Genomic DNA, 17530 nt, shown 5'->3' on the forward strand with positions numbered 1-17530 from the left:
GCGAAGCTGTCAACTCACAACAGTAAAGCTAATTATTCTTTCAGGTCTATGAATTCTAACCATTAAAAAGTCCTTTAAAAGATGACACAATAGCGAGACGTGCACTTCAAATCAATAGGCTTATTAAATATGTATATACCTGGCACGTTTCATGTCAAAGGAATTTAAAAGGTGGTCAAAACTTGGGACTTCAAGTCCAGTATTAGGGAGTCCAGCTCAAGTCCTCACTGTGGCCCAGCAAGCCTCCCTCTGAGGGACACACCTCCGCTACACACAGCTGTTCATCCAGATGTTGTGAAGGACGACGCGACACAGTAAGTGCAGAGTAATTCATTGTCAAATAGCAGAAAACAATAACAGCCACGCGCTACAAAGAGAACAGTGGTTTAAATAATGTACACCCACCTTCCCAGAACAAGCCCCGCCCTCGTGACCCGTCTCACATGCGATGACACGTCAGAGCACCACCGTAGAAAACAGACGCATCTCCAAGCAACCCACAATGCATAGTTTCTTTACCCAGCATCCTCACACACACTCTCACTCACACACACCGAGTGGCATCATCAATAAAATAAGTCATTCCATGTGCTCTATTGCTTTAAGCTGACCCATCTGCAGTTTGGTAGAAAACAAAAAGACTACACGCAGCGCTGCAGCAGATCAAACAGAGTCCTGCAGCAGATCAAACAGAGTCCTGCAGCAGATCAAACAGAGTCCTGCAGCAGATCAAACAGAGTCCTGCAGCAGATCAAACAGAGTCCTGCAGCAGATCAAACAGAGTCCTGCAGCAGATCAAACAGAGTCCTGCAGCAGATCAAACAGGGACTGAAGGAACAGGGACTGAAGGCTTGCAGATGGAAGCCCATTCCTGCTGCAAAACATGATCAAGTCGCATCTTTCTAATCTTTAGTGACTAACACACAAGGAGTTTTTAAAGTGATCTCTTAAAGTCCAAACTGTCTGATAGTATATCAGTTTTTGAACGTCTCGTCATTTTGAAATCTCAAAATATATATTTTGTCATAATTTTGAGGAGCAAAGAGAAAGACAACTCCAAATGTATGTTACATTAGACAAGATGTCAATAATGGGACACAATACATTTTGACTTCAATTGAAGTCAAAATGATTCACTGAGTCATGATTATGATGAAACCCAATATTCCATACAAATAGAAAGAACAAATAAGACTTAGACAGTTTTGACTAAATCTAAAATGTCAATATTATTAAAGTAAATATTATGGAAGTCAATTTTATCTCTGCTCATAATTGTGGTTGAAACATACATTTTTGTATTTGTTTCTGGGGAAATGGACTTCCAGAGCTCTACGTCATGTGCTCAGACACAAACATAAAAAAAAAGAGAAAAAGAAAAACTGATCCAGAACACATTCACACAAACAGCATTTTGGAATTATTGTGGCAAAATAAACTACTTTCCTCCGTAAGACTTCATTTACATTCATTTTAAATGACAGCATGTTGGATATTGTGTTCACTGGAACCATTTAAACAGTAGTCCACTGAATGTGGGTTCAGCGGTACGTGTCTGCACACACTCGGGGATCCATTCACCGCTCTTCTTTCAACAGCTGCTCAACACTACAACAGCTGCATCAGTTTCATGATGATCCAGACTTCTCCACCATGGGGACACTAAAAAAATAATCTGAGTTTGCATCGTGTTCATTAAAACTGTAAAATGGTGACTGGACACATCCAGTCCAATACAAAACAGCCAATCCCAAACCCAGTGAGCAATGAGCTGGATCAAACATCACATAAGGTGCACAACTTCAGTGGGTCATTGTGAAAAATGTAACGAGACTCTTGTGTTTGTTCCACAAAATACATCACTCATACGTTCTCTTTTTAAAAGGAGATTATGGACCTAAAAAAATACAATTCTAAGTTACAAGAAGTGACAGATCAAGCAGAAACACCACTCAGCTCACAGTCTTTGGTTACGGTCAGAAGCCAGCAGCACTTCAGAGAAGACAGAGTGAGAAACATTTGGACAGAATCCCTGATTCACTTCAAGTGACCATGTTTGAGGTGACGAGTCCACATGACAGAGGGCGAGTGGAGGTCCAGGTCCGACAGAGCGGTGCTGGGTTATGGAGAGGGAATGTAATGGTGCTGGTATCGGGATGTAAAGACGTGCCACTGCATCCACTGGTGGATAAAAAAGGCAAGTGGAGAGAGAATCCCCATCACTCCCAGTCCAGTCTTCATGTGTGAGCAGGAAGTAGAAAGGTACCCTTCGGAAGCATCAGAGGAAAGTGAAGACCTGCAGAAATGAAGGCAGCAGTTGAAACTGAGCCCCCTTTATTATTCACCGAGTCCTGTATGAAGGAGGATCCTCAGAGAACACAGAGTTCTCCTCTCGGCTGAGGCTCTGAGGACAGCGGGGGTTCGGACGACTCTCTTCAGGTTTGGCGGTGTTGGTTAGACGCCTGTGAGGAGGCGCTCATCTCTTCCCTGACTTCATGTAGGACGGTATAGCTCCTCGAGCGGTCAGGCCTTCGAAGCGTTTGTAGGTGTAGTTGATGAAGACCCAGTCCTTGTTCTTCAGGTCCACCTCGGTCTGGTTGGACACCGGGGCGACTGGAGGAAGAGGAGAGTTTATTAATTTTTTAAATGACGTCACACATGACACACCGTGACTGGTGTCACAGAGGAGCGTACCTGTTGGAGTGAGGATATCTGAATCGGGGAATTCGTCGAAGTTTGAGGTGTCGTCGATGCTTTTGATCTCGATGGGAATGGCAGCGGGTCTCTCTCTGTGGGAGGGACGGTGAAGGGGAGGAAAGGTGAGATCTCATTTCACAACATGAGACGGACTGACTGGAACACTGGAAACTAGCCTGGTATGTTGCTATGGTAACATATAGGAATGAAGCTGCCCAGTATCACTTGTATTTTTGAATACACTCGACTTACTCGCAGAGACACAAAACAGAGGATCCAGTACGACGGGTTTAGAGTGTCGGAGGACACAAAGGTCTAGAAGTGTGTAATCACATGAACATGCAGTGACGGACGGCCCTCACCTGATATGGTCGTAGTCCACCCCCTCAAAGAACGGATTGGACTTGATCTCCTCCACACCTGCGGCCCCGACCCTGTGCTCCTCCTCACAGCAGAACCTGCTCACAACACACACATATTCATAATCCACTCAACACAAACCATTTAGGTGTGGCTGCTCTTAGGGAACTTTAGCATGTTTGAAATGAAATGTTAAGTTGAATGTGATGAAAGAGAGAAAGGAGGAGTTCCTGCCTGAGGATCAGGTCTTTGGCCTTCTCCGATATAGGCACTTCTGGGGGAAAGCTCAGCGTCTCTCGCCAGTTCATCACTTTCCTGTAGGTCTCCTGAGGCGTCTCTGAGCAGAACGGAGGGTAACCTGAGGACAGCAGAGACCAACCGTCCTTTAAACCACATCAGGCCTAGTCTAAACCATCAGGTCTGGTCTAAACCCCCTGGAGGTACAAAGGATGGATAGTGCTCATCATCGAGTCATTTACCGATCAGCATCTCGTACATGATGACACCCAGGCTCCACCAATCGCAGAGCTTGTTGTATCCGTTTTGCATGAAGACCTCTGGAGCGATGTAGTCGGGGGTTCCCACTGTGGAGAAAGCCTGAGGAGGAGGAGGAGGCAACAGAAAGACAATTAAAAAGGCTTCTTACGATGAGCAGTGAGCTCTTACATGAACATTTTCTGGTTATTTACATGAAACGTCTCTGGACTGAGTTTCTCTCTGTGCTCTTCTTCCCCGGTGTGATGTGGGCGGGACTCAGTTGGGAAAAGGTTATGTTTTGTGATTCTGTGCACCAATCGGGATTCAGTGACATTTGATGCTGAATTTAAACAGCTGTTCCTGGCTTCAGGAGAACTGGAACCTGAGTTCAAAGATGGCGCCCCGCTCATCCAGTGAAAGGTGCTCACTGGACCAGGACCCAGAAACAGAGAAACTATCCAGCGGAGTCATTAACAGCTGTCGTGATCTCCCAACCTCGTTCTAAATGCATTCTTACTATACATGATCGTTCTGCATCAAGGCATTCAGGTAATAGTAGAGGCACTGCATGCTGAGCCAATACAATGTGTTGGATCTCAACTGACTTTTATTATTTATATTTATTAAAAGATTCACATTCAATAATCAGATACGACATTAGATTCAGATGAGCACCAACCCTTCTTAAAGACAGAGCTACTGTCTCTGTTATCTAAAAATAGAATGAGACGATTCCACACGGCACAGTTGGGATATTTTAGAGCCTGTGAAGCAATGTTGAAGTGTTGTGTTAATAAAGTGAATCATTTGTGGGGCTGGATATTTAGAATAATACTGATAATATGATAAGCTTTGCTACAATACCAAACTAGACTTTTTCCCCTTAACAAAAGTCGCCGACCTTCAGAAACGTTAAAGCTTATCCAAACACAATGAGCTGTACAACAATCAAATACAGTCGAATACTGTAAACGTGGACTCCAGTCAGGTGATGCCCTGCTTGTGCTACAGACAGGTGTTAAACTGCCCAATAGTTAGCTGGGTTATTGCTTCGTTTCTTTCGGGACACAATGTTTGGGCCTCTGCTGAGAGTAAAGCCTGCGACATTGACCCATCTGATTTTAAACTGTGCTGCATTCATTCATATGTTTCACATCTCATCTGTTCGGACCTACCAGCTGCCTCCTGTTCCTCTTCCAGGTCTCTGCTTTCCTCTTGGAGTTCATGTTCTGGAAGGCTGATGGAGAAAAGAAGCTCAGTATTAAAAGTGAGCTGTGACCCTACTGATGCATTAACACCTACATCTCTAACGAAAGTTACGAATGTAACTACGGTTCTATGAATCCTGGATGACCGCCAGAGGCAGTGTTTAACACCGGATATCTTCTGTCTCGCGCCTGCGCAGGTCGATTATTTATATCAACAAAGTCACCTGTGACCTCGGATGACCCCCCGTCGTCTATAAGTTCCGGTGTCATCCTGAGTTCAGTCCTACGGAATCTTCTCGCGAGTTCGCGGGATTCCGAGTGACCAAGAACTCTGGCAGTCATCCAGGATTCATAGAACCGTAGTTACATTCGTAACTTTCGTTCTATTTCATCCTTACTGACCGCCAGAGGCAGTGTTTAACACTGGATGACTTATATCAACAGAGTCACGAGGAATCACCATAACTACCTCGTATAGCTCCGGCAGAGAAAATTGGCCAAAGAACCCTCCCCAGTGGGTGAGGGGTGGCGACCTTGAGTCTGTAGTGTTTGGTGAATGGGCTCAGTGATGCCCATGAGGCCGCAGCACATAGATCCTCCACAGGCACACCTCTCAGTGTTGCCCCTGACGTGGAGACACCTTTGGTAGAGTGGCCCTTCACCCCGGATGGCCGTGCACGATCGCTCGCCTTGTATGTATAGGCAATGGCCTCCACTATCCAGTGGGATAGGCGCTGTTTTTCTTTTAGAAGGAGCACAGCCCTTCTTAGGCTCACCAAAACTGACAAAGAGCTGCTCTGACCGCCGTATGCAGGCGGTGGCTTCCACATAAGCTCTGAGGGCCCGCACTGGGCACAGCAGCCTTGACCTCCCCTTGATGGGAGGGTCAAACTGCGTGAGCTGGATAGGCTGGTTGATATGTGAGCGTGTCAACACCCTTGGGAGAAAACGCTGCATTAGGCCACAAAGTGACACCCAAGCCATCTGAGAGTTCCACCTCAGACATGATTCTTTCACCGGAGAAAAAACATTTTGGCCGATAGCCATCTCGGCTCCGCCTGTGCCAGGGGTTCAAAAGGAGACAAGTATAGGGTATTTAGTACCAAGGATAGGTCCCATGCAGGGGCCTTCGGGGGACGCAATTGCAGAGCCCCTTAGGAAGAGGAACGCCAGTCTGTGGCTCTCTCCTGTGTCATTGCCTCTGTCTCCTTAGTATGCTGCCCCGAGATAGCGGCCACGTATACTCCAAGGGTTAGAGGGAGACCGGCCCTTATCTAGAAGGGACTGTAGAAACTCAGTACAGCAGGCACGGGGCACTGTACTGGGACCTTGTTCTGAGCCGCACACCAGTCAGAAAACAGCTTCCACCTGTTTTCGTACTGCAGATGGGTAGATCACGCCCTGGCATTCAGAATAGTCAGTCTGACTGGTTCTATGCAGCCACTCAGCATCTGATTGGGCCAGACCCATAGTTGAAGGCGGCAGGGATTGGGATACCAAGTCCGACCTTCTAGTTGCGACAGGAGGTCCCTCCTGTCGGGGAAGAACTCTGAGAAGCATTGGCAAGATCAGAGGGTATGGTGGAAAGGCATAAAGAAGATCCTCTGGCCACGTGTGAGACGGGGCATCTTGATCCAGAAGGACTGGTCCTCTCCGTCAGGGAGAACCAGTGGGGGCAGTGGGTCGTCATCACGTCTGGATGCAGCCGCTACTCTCCCAGTGGAGGCTTGTGACGGAACAGGAAAACCACAACCTGGTTCCGTTCTCCTGGTGGGTACATTTCCCGAAGGCTGGTCAGGCGAGGGGCCGCCCAAGTCAGAAGGGTCGGTGATTCCCGTTGCGACTTCTGCAGATCTGGTGCCCCCTTGATGGTTTATGTGAAAACATAGCAGAGGTACATGCTTTCCCTTCAATATGGGAGGAAGTGTTTGAGCACTAGCTCTAGAACATTGACGCCCCTGAGGTCTTTGAGCAGACAACTGCCCCCAAGCAGTCCTGTTCTGTCACACTGCACCCTGCCTTGAGAGGCAGGTACCTGTTGTGACAACCTCCCGGTGGAATGGAACCGAGCCCATGGGACCACCGTTTGCCAGATATGCACTCTCCCTCCATGGGGATAGTGTGAGTAGGCATTGTTTTGATACTATTATTGCCCTGTGCCACTTGGTATCCAAGTGAAGGCTGTTGAGCCATCTGCAAACCCAAGGGAACGACAGTCAAGGCAGCTGTCAGTTTACCCAATAGGCGGAGAAAGGGATGTAGGGCAACCATATGCCCCCTCGGAAGAGGTTGTGGGGGAGCTTGTCCACAGGCTGGGGCAACAGACAGGCCCTCATAGGGCCACACTACTGAAGGTTATGCTCTGAGAGGGGCTCAGGTAGCTCCTCTCCATGTTCACTTTGATGCCCCACCGGGCCACGTGAGAGAAGGCGAGCAGTGTGCTGTGGTGCCTGAAGCCGGGATGGCGCCCAGGTCAGGCAGTCGTCTAAGTACGGCAGTCCTTTCACGCCCTGTGATTGCAGGGGGAAAGGACAGCAGTAACACACCTTGTGAACACCCGTGGGAAGAAGGGAGAGTCCGAATGGAAGCACCATGGACTGAAAATGGCAGCCTTAAAAGGCGAAACGAAGAAGCTGCCTGTGGTGATGCACCATGGGAACATAGGAATAAGCGTCTACAGACGTGGCGTCTGTAGGCGTCTACTGGGGTAAGCTGGAGGCTGACAAAACGGCCTTGGGGGGCCAAAGTGGGACCCCTAGGTCTGCGGGGTGCAGGCATGTCCCTGTGAAGACAAGAGAACTGCTGCCTGGTCTGGCTAGCAGTTCGCTGAAGTGCCTGTATAGCAGCGGATCTGAACAGCTCACCAGATTTCACTGGGACTGTACGGAGGATCCTCCTACATGTCTCAGACAGGGGTGACTGCGCCAGCCAAACCTGGCGGCGAGTCTGGACCAGGGTGGACATCATATGTCCAAGTTCCCTCGACATGAGCGCAAACGCCTGCAATGAAGCCTCACTTAGGCTGGTGGCGGAAGCGTTGAAAGTAGCCTGCTGCAGAGAAGCTGCGAGGGCAAGCATGAGGTGGGAGAGGGAGTTGCCGATACAGTCCACAGTGCTGCTGTCTCATAAGCCCTGGATAGCAGGTCATCTTTGACCCAACGTTGGGATCGAGGGCACCTGGCCTCAGATTCTCCTCAGGGGAAACTATGAGGGACGCAATAGTCGGCTAAATGGCTGGCATACGTGCAAGGCCAAATTTTGCCACCTCCTGCATGGCCGTCAGGGTTCGGCCTTCTGATGTAAGGCAGGAGAGAGCCCTGGTGTTTCTCCAGCATGCATGCAACTCTCTTAGATATTCCTCGGAGGGAGGAACAGAAAAGGTGGTGAGGGCGGGAAGGCGCCTGAAGAAGGCACTCGCAGGCGGAAGTTCCGGCTGCTGTGTATCCCGCTGCAGGCATGCCAGCGCCATGCAAATGATCAGGGTAGGTTGAGCTGGATTCAGCTGCCTTGACAGGGGAGGTAGACCCTACGCATCAGGTGTTCCATTTCGGCCAGCCTAGCAGACCTTACTGCTCAAGGCATGATGCCGTAGGTCCTGCCTGGGTTCTCCGAGAGGCCCTCCCTCAGATACTCGAGGCTAAGGCAAGAGGTCATAGCCGTCCTCAGGCTGAAGAGGAGCTATACAGGTCCTACAGCCGGGAGAGTTAAACATGGCCACGATTCTGGAGGAACCCATGTCCCACTAGTTGATGCGGAATTCTAAGTCAGTCTGAGCGGGAGCGCTCTGCTGAATGTTGAGAGAACAGGCAGGGGGCAGTGAGGGGAGTGATCCCTTCGGACACTCTCTTCACTTGGACAGTCGCTGCAGATATTGGTGACCCACCAGTCAGCTTGAGCGAGAGCACTCTGCCACTGTGGAAAAGACCAAAAAACAGTCCTTACAGTGAGAGGGGAGTGAGGACACTCTTCACTAGGACATTCGCTGCAGATATTGGTGTCGCACCAGTTAGCTTGAGCGAGAGCACTCTGCCACTGTGGAAACAGGCCAGAAAAAAAAACAGTCCTTACAGTGAGAGGAGAGCGAGGACACTCTCTTCACTAGGACAGTCGCTATAACTAGTGGTGTCCCACCAGTTAGGCTGAGCGAGGACACTCAGCTAACGGTGATAGCCGTAATGTTACAAAATCAATGGACACAATCCCAGTATTAGCTTAGTCTAGTTAGTGTCCCACCAGTTAGCCTGAGTGAGGACACTGCCAACTGCGACAGCCGTAATGCGTAAAAAGCATCAATGGACACAACATCAGTGTTGATTTAGTATAACTAGCATCTCACCAAGTTAGCCTGAGCGGGAAACTCTGCTAACTGTGACAGCCGTAAGGTTACAAAGTCAATGGACACAGTCAATGTCGATCTAGTAGAACTAGCATCTCATCAAGTTAGCCTGAGCGGAACCACTCGCTAACTGTGATAGCCGTAATGTTACAAAATCAGTGGACACAATGCTAATGCCGATCTAGTCGAACTAGCATCTCATCAAGTTAGCCTGAGCGAGGACACTGCTAACTGTGATAGCCGTATCTGTGAAGGGCGAGCTGACAGCGTATATTCTACGCTCTCGTCGGTATGCCACTCGATTAGCTAGAGCGGAAGCGCTCTGCCAACCATGGAAAACGAACAACTGTTATAGAAAACAATGTTAATCGATCTCACCGATTGCTGTCTTCACGACTTCGGTGGCCCTTATCAGACTGGTGATGACCGATGATAGGGGCGTCCACCAGTCCGGGGCTCAATGTCCGAACGGCGACAAAACGCCACTCCCTCCTAAGAGGGACAGCTTGTCGCAGCCTTTGGAGGGCGAGAGATCCACAACTCCGACCGGTGGTCACAAGGCTACAGCGACAAGCTCCAATATGTCTTGATCGTAGACACATCTTTGTTTAAGCTTATGCTACCATGGTAGCTAACCTGCGTAGCGAGAAGATGAAAAAGGACTGAACTCAGGATGACACCGGAACTTATAGACGACGGGGGTCATCCGAGGTCACAGGTGACTTTGTTGATATAAATAATCGACCTGCGCAGGCGCGAGACAGAAGATATCCAGTGTTAAACACTGCCTCTGGCAGTCAGTAAGGATGAAATAGAACACGAGCTGCATCTTACACACAATAAACGGGGTCAAACTCTTCAGTAATGTATGGATGCGTACAAATAACAGATTGGCATCATAAAACACAGAGTTGGAAGAAATGAAAAGGGTTGCCTGACTTTGCTTACTGAGGTCACTGGGCAGGCTGTGGTTCAGGTTCTTGTAGAACTCGGTGCGGTGAGCCCTCTTCAGCCCCGTGCACAGACCAAAGTCAGACAGCTTCACGTGACCCTGGAACACACAAAACACACTCAAGTTCAGAGATTAAGTGCTGGAAGCTTCGGTCTCCAGCAGTGTGCATCAGTGAGAGCGAATATGTAGACTGCAGAGGGAAGAGGAGGAATCACAGGGGACGTTTTTCCACACATAGTATTCATCAAACTGTCTCTTCAAGTACCCAAAGTACTATTCCTCTTAAAAAGACAAGATGTAAACCAACATTATGCATCAGCTTACACAGAAATAAAGTCAAAAGGACCAAAGCTCCAGCCAAGGCTGATGGAATCATTCAGCACTAAATACTCTTAGTATGATTTGAATACTTTTGTATTCATAACAGGGAGCACAGCGGGAGCTCCGTGTGGATAATGTGGGACATGACGCAAGAATTTAAAATCATTTTCATCAAGTCGCCCCAAAAGTCACCCTGGAGTCCAGCAGCAGGTTGTCTGGTTTGATGTCTCTGTGAATGAAGCCCAGCTGGTGGATGGAGTCGATGGCCAGCACCGTCTCAGCGATGTAGAACTGAGTGGCCTCTTCCGTCAGAGTGTCCTTCTTCATCAGCAGGGTCATCATGTCTCCTGCACCGACACAGCACAGACCACAGTCACACTCGAGAACTTCTGCTCTCCCCACAGTATTGTGTTGTAGAGTTATTGGGGGGGGGAGGGGGTCATACCTCCAGGCAGGAACTCCATGATGAGGTAGAGGTTCATCTTATCCTGGAAGCTGTAGAACATTTTGACCACCCACAGGCTGTCGGCCTCTACCAGAATGTCCCGCTCTGCCCGGATATGACCAATCTAACACACACACACACACACACACACACACACACACACACACACACACACACACACACACACACACACACACACACACACACACACACACACACACACACACACACACACACACACACACACACGTTTAAAGATGTCCAACTGATGCTCCAGCAGGGTTCCTGTGTGTGAGCATGTCTCCGCCTCACCTGTTCCTTCTCCAGCATGTCAGCTTTGCGGAGGATCTTCATGGCGTAGACGTGGCCGGTGTCTTTCTTCTGCACCAGACGAACCTGGAGGCAGACACAACAATGTTCATTTATCTCAACCATCGGGTAGAAACTGTGAGGCTGTTGGGACTTCATATTGAACGTGTCGGGGTGCTCAGATATAGAACACCAACTCCGTACAGACCGACAGTCACACTGATCTACTGGATACTCTGAAGACCATGAAGAACAATACGGACACTGTGGTGCTTACTTATTGTGAGAGCGTGTTCTGGGTAAGCCACACTGTCACATGTGGATATAGTATGTTCTCCTGTTTGAGACATTGTGACCCGTGAGTTTTTGATGGTGTGTATGTATGCAAAAGGCTTTTACCTCTCCAAAAGCTCCACGGCCAATCACCTTCAGGGACTCGAAGTCCTCCAGACCCAGTCGAGTCCGCTTCAGACGCAAAAACTCGGTCTCTTTCCTCGCATGCTGAGAACGGCGGATACGTTTCTGAAGAGCACAGACGGCACTTTTTAAATACAGCATTAAGTGGGATGCACGCGTGCTACTGAACATCTGGATCTTTTTTAACAATAACTGAAATGCACAGTTATACAGCATAGAGAAATGCTTAAGGTACACTCAAAGAAAATAAACAACAAGCCCTTCATAGTGTTCCAGGAGATCTAAAAATCATCCCAACACTAAGACAGGGACCGAGAACAACTTTGATAGCGCATGCTGGGAAAACACAGCACATGTGTAACTCACCTCTTCATCAGCCAAGCCCTCCTGATCCATCACCTTCTCCAGCTTCTGCTGCCTGAAGAGACAATCTGACCATTAACATCGTTTTCTGTCCACAGCGTAGTGTATGCACCGCACATCCCATCATATCCATTACGTTGTCAAGGAGGCACAAACAATATCAAGAAAAACTACAAAACTATGTTTACAACATACACTCAAAGATATCAGCTACACGTCCATCAAAATGAAAAATGTAAGTACCGAGACTCACTAGATTCAAAAAGGATCTGGAACTATTTGATTGCGTCCCAAAGCATCTTTATCTGAACATGTGCTTAGAGACAACAAACGTAGAACCAGTGTAACAGCCGGGGGGGTTGGACTTTGGATTTCTGCTGATTAGCCGCTCTTTAATGTTAATGTTATCTTTTGTGCTCTCCTGACCCTCAAACACACATATACGGAACAATGGATTTTGTTTGCTATCTTTATCATCATCATCATCATCAGGTGATTAAAATCTGTATTTAAAAAAATGAATGAATAATAAAAAGAATCCCCCAGCCTCCATACTAAACCAGGAGGAGTACACTCTGATGAAACGTATCACTACAGGAAGTGGTGTTGCTTCGACTGAATTCTGACATAAACCACATGCTCGGATGAAATACAAAGAAATGATTGGTGTATAAACCACTGGCAGAAGAATCATGGTTGCGTTTCACTGGGAATCAAATGGTCAGAATGGTTTAGCCTGGAAATACAAGATTATGGCACCAAAAAAATCTGTGTGCATCGCAAAGTGCTTGCAAAAGATCATTGTGCAGCCCCCGAGAAATGACATGTGGACGTTACCTCATCTCTCTCTCCTCGTGCTGGGCGATGAGGTTACTGTAGAAGTTCTCCAGGGTCACTTTGGCCATAGTGACCCGCTCCTTGGTGTGGTTACTCATGGAGGAGCACGAGCTCGGGCCTGTCATCGCCATGCTTTACCTGGAAAGACACACAGACGATGTAGAGGCACAATGCATCGACAGTCCACGCCGCTAGAAACACATTCAGAATGGTACCACATAGCTAACAAGACAAACACTGCACCACGGAGGAGTAGGAGGTGGGCTGGGATAATGGAAGGCTAGATTACACGACGATGAGTTGAGCTCTAAAAAAAACTCAGCTATGAAATGAGATGACTGTTGGCCCAGAAAAAGAGGAAGGAAAGCAGCTGGCTCTGCTGTCTGAGCAGAGCCGTGTTGATAACATTGTGCAGTTATGAAGAAAGTATGAGGAAATCTGATTTGTGCAAGCAAACATGGTGGAGTCCCTCTGTGAGGCAGAGAGGGGTTTGGGGCAAGTTGGGCCCTAAAACGTTGTTAGACTTAATGCAGATTTAAACAACATAATCATAAAACAAAATGCTTCAGATAAATGTATACTATCACTAATTTGTACACTGTAAGTTTTGCAATGGTGGACTGACAATGGTCAAATAACAAGAAAATGCTGAAATGATTGCACACACGGTGCATTCACACCTGCAGCCTGAGCAGTTCATTTAAGATGGAATATGGCGCCAACACACTTGTAAATCAGTTACAGCTATTTGACCGACCAAGACTGCTGAAAATCAGTTTCTTTATGCAGTATGCATATGTAACCATGCTTATTCAGACATGACAAGTGGAATAAGTACATGACAAGTTGAAACACATTTTTACTTGATGAGAAATGTGTGGTGGTGTTATTGGCCAGCTAGCCTAAATTACAGATCATTAAATGAATTACACTTCAAGAGGCATTGATATGTTCAGGGCAATGTTGAACTCTCCTTACAAAATACTTCAGCCATAGTTAGCATTGACGTTAGCATGTGTATGATACAAAAAGGCTCAAAAGGAGCTCACAACCAGTTTGTATTGGTCGAAAACATTCTGGGAATGAAGGCAATGTACACTGTAAAAGTTTCTGTTTTTATTAGAAGGGATGTCTAGTTATACGCCAAAAGAACTGAAGTTTCAGCTAACACTGAGGCGAAAATGTAGAACTTGAAAGTACGTACTTACTGATGAAAATATCAGATGTATTAAGCATTAATGTTAGCTACGTGTAAACGTCGTCGTACGTTACATTTGTAACGTCACTGACTTAAATCGAGTGCTCATCGTGTTGTCCAGCATCAAAAACAAACAAAACATAACCTCCATAACATCACATAATGTCAGTTTTATTCCGCTCTTGACTAAAACAGACTGATCTGTCCAGTGTCAACAACGTGCAGCTAACGTTAGCTACCAAAGTTGTTAGTTTCGGTTGCAACGTAGCATTTACAAAGCTACCTTAAGAGTAAACCATTAAAAATAGAGAGCAATGCAACTCGAAACTTAACGTACTTTGACGTAACCCTGGTTCAATTATATTTTGTAATTTTAAAGTTCGCGTAGTTTCCTTTAACCGATAGCAAACAAATGCTTTAACCTGCTAACATTAGTTAGCTAGCTAGTTAGCTATTAAAGTTCCTTTCTCCGTCAAGTCACCCAGATAGTGTATTAATAACACCGGATATTTCCTTCAAAATAAAGCTCACGTTTATAGGAAAGACTGTTTCACTCCATATTCGTTAGTCTGTGTTTTATTTTGAAAGCTACAACTAGAAAAACTATTTCCATTAACACGAACTTGACAACATTAAGTTACCCAAAGCCAATGGCTAAGGGAAAGTTAGCTAGTAAACGTTAGCTACTTATCTACTAAAATAGATTGAGTCCTTTGTTTTCAAATATAACATCGTAGCACACAGCACGTCCACAATCCATTTAGTAAGATAAATAACTAAAGAAACAGTTCAACATACTGTCTTCTAGTCCTTTCATTTCGTATTTTGGTAGTTGGTCTTTGTTCACTTACCTTGGTTGAAGGTGCGGTATCTGCCGTCCTCTCGTCCTCTCTTCCTCTCCTTCGCTGAGGGTTGCGTCACCAAATCAGTTTGAACTAGCATGACGCCTAGTGGCCAGGGTTCAATTTAGGAAGTACATCTAAACGAATCACAAACAGGACATTTTAGGATCAGGAACTCTTTTTAAAGTAATTTGATTTTATTACCTCCCCTTTCCATCTGTTGTCTTTTGTTTTTCACTACAGCTATCTTATTCCTCTACGATGTTGATTGTATCATCCAACTGAGATCAGAGTCCTGCCTGTTATGTTATGCTTATTTAATAATGGCTAAACGTTTTCTGTTGTGTCTAAATGTTGATTTCTACAATAGAGGGGGAAAGACAGCTGTGTCCTACTGAGACTGGGCCGGTTGGTATTTATGTTGTCGCTCCTGCTGTGATCCAGTGTTGATTTAATAAAAGTTATAAAAATAAATTGCGTCAAGTGCTGCATTTAGCAAGAATAAGAGAGGGAGAAAGATTCGTTTTATTACATATCTTATGGGCCAGGGTGCAGTCAGCAGAGATGATTCTTCAGTCTGGGACGAAGAGTTTCCTGACGTCAAAGGTTATTACAGCAATAATAACAATTATGAATTTCATTTATATAGCACTTCTTAACTAAAACCTACGATAGAATAAAATTGATCTCAATAGGAGGAGCGTTCCAGTCTTCATACAGAACAAGAAGAGGTGAGTTAAGAAACATCTTGGGGAGAAGAGAAGGACAACATACGAATTTAAAGTTCACAGCATACTACACAGTGACTGTTTTTATTACATTATTTTATGGCACACTATGGTATGACATACTATACTATGACATATTATAATTCATGACAAATTAGAGTGCTTACAATGCCTTGTATAAGTATTCACCCCCTTGGACTTTTCTACATCTTGTCATGTATAACCACAGATTAAAATGTATTTCATTGGGATTTTATGTAATGGACCAACACAAAATAGTCCATCATTTGGAAGTGGGTGGAAATATTACATGGATATCAAAATGATTTACAAATACAAATCTGAAAAGTGTTAAGTGCATATGTATTCACCCCCTTTACTATGAAACCCCTAACAAAGATCTAGTGCGACCAATTGCCTTCACCTTTCACAATTGCCAGTCACATAATTAGTAAATAGGGTCCACCTGTCTGAAATATAATCTCAGTATAAATACACCTGTTCTGTGAAGGCCTCAGAGTTTGTTAGAGAGCATTACTGAACAAACAGCATCATGTAGACCAAGGAGCTCACCAAACCGCTCAGGGATAAAGTTGTGGAGAAGAATGAAGTAGGCTTAGGTTATAAAAAAATATCCCAAGCTTTGAACATCTCACGGAGCACCTTAAAATCCATCATCAGAAAATGAAAAGAATATGTCACAACCGCAACAACCCGGACAACCCGGACAACCCGGACAAGGCGGAAATGTGACAACCCGTGACAACCCGGACAAGGCGGAAATGAATCAGAGGAGCAACCAAGAGGCCCATGGTAACTCTGGAGGAGCTGCAAAGATCCACAGCTGAGGTGGGAGAATCTGTCCACAGGACAACTATTACTCGTGTACGCCACAAATCTGGCCTTTGTGGAAGAGTGGCAAGAAGAAAGTTTTTGAAAGTGAACCATAAGAAATGTGGGAGACACTGCAAACATGTGGAAGAAGGTGCTCTGGTCAGATGACACCAAAATTGGATTTTTTGGCCTCAATGCAAAATGCTATGTGTGGCGGAATCCCAACACTGCCCATCACCCTGAGCACACCATCCCAACAGTGAAACATGGTGTTGGTAGCATCATGCTGTGGGGATGCTTCTCTTCAGCAGCTACAGGGAAACTGGTCAGAATTGAGGAAAAATGATGGACGGAGCCAAATACAGGGCAATCCTTGAAGAAAATCTGATGCCGTCTCCAAAAGACTTGAGACTGGGGCGGAGGTTCATCTTCCAGCAGGACAATGACCCTAAACATACAGCCAGAGCTACAATGGAATGGTTTAGATCAAAGCACGTTAATGTCCTAAAATGGCCCAGTCAACGCCCAGACCTAAATCCATTTGGGAATCTATGGCAACACAAAATTGCTGTTCACAGACGGTCTCCATCCAATCTGACTGAGCTTCAGCTGTTTTGCCAAAAAGAATGGACGAACATTTCCATCTCTAGATGTGCAAAGCTGGTAGAGACATACCCCGAAAGACTTGCAGCTGTAATTGCAGCAAAAGGGTGTTCTACCAAGTATTGACTCAGGGGGGGTGAATACTTATGCATCCAACACTTTTCAGATTTTTATTTGTAAATCATTTTGAAATCCATGTAATATTTCCCCCCACTTCCAAATGATGGACTATTTTGTGTTGGTCCATTACATAAAATCCCAATGAAATACATTTTAATCTGTGATTATACTATGACAAGATGTAGAAAAGTCCAAGGGGGGTGCACTGTATATAACTATTTGTTTTGCTATGTTGCAGTGTGCACAATAAGAATTGTTAAGATTCTGCAACTGTTTCATGCATTTCTTTTTTTATGTCATACTATCCTATGACGCGTTTATGTTTCATAGCATTATATACTATTTAAATGTTTTTATGACATACTATGACATGTTTTATTTATTTGTATGACATAACATGCTATCACATTGTTATGACGTTTTATAGAATAATATATTACGACACACGATCAAACTTTTTTATGACATACTATATTATGACAT

The 17530-nt window shown here is 45.7% G+C and overlaps 1 protein-coding gene across 4 annotated transcripts; it reads right to left on the reverse strand.

The window, feature by feature from the left end:
* Nucleotides 1–314: 314 nt before the first annotated feature.
* On the reverse strand, nt 315–14820 carry LOC306707127 (serine/threonine-protein kinase 38). 4 transcript variants are annotated; one of them, XM_079174449.1, is made up of 14 exons: nt 14772–14820; nt 12723–12860; nt 11889–11940; nt 11505–11627; nt 11109–11192; nt 10797–10920; nt 10544–10698; nt 10027–10129; nt 4710–4771; nt 3537–3654; nt 3292–3415; nt 3060–3155; nt 2695–2789; nt 315–2613 (listed from the first exon to the last, which is right to left on the reverse strand). In XM_079174449.1, the coding sequence occupies exons 2-14, from the start codon at nt 12851–12853 to the stop codon at nt 2477–2479; spliced, it is 1404 nt and encodes a 467-aa protein (XP_079030575.1). In that variant the 5' UTR covers nt 12854–12860; nt 14772–14820; the 3' UTR covers nt 315–2476. The 4 variants fall into 4 exon arrangements, with proteins under 4 accessions (XP_079030575.1, XP_079030574.1, XP_079030573.1 ...); XM_079174448.1 differs by having other exon boundaries at nt 10018–10129; XM_079174447.1 differs by having other exon boundaries at nt 315–2789.
* Nucleotides 14821–17530: the final 2710 nt, after the last annotated feature.

The sequence above is a fragment of the Pholis gunnellus genome (assembly GCF_910591455.1).
Source record: "Pholis gunnellus genome assembly, chromosome: 2".
Taxonomy (NCBI): Eukaryota; Metazoa; Chordata; class Actinopteri; order Perciformes; family Pholidae; genus Pholis; species Pholis gunnellus.

Bases quoted from the DNA above. Each gene is read 5' to 3' on its own strand.
- LOC306707127 (XM_079174446.1), bottom strand. From the start codon at position 12,853: ATGGCGATGACAGGCCCGAGCTCGTGCTCCTCCATGAGTAACCACACC. The intron at 10,699-10,796 runs GTATGACCCCCT...GTGTCGGTGCAG, and splicing joins CATGGAGTTCCTGCCTGGAG to GAGACATGATGACCCTGCTG. The intron at 10,130-10,543 runs GTGACTTTTGGG...TGTGTGTTCCAG, and splicing joins ACCTGCTGCTGGACTCCAGG to GGTCACGTGAAGCTGTCTGA.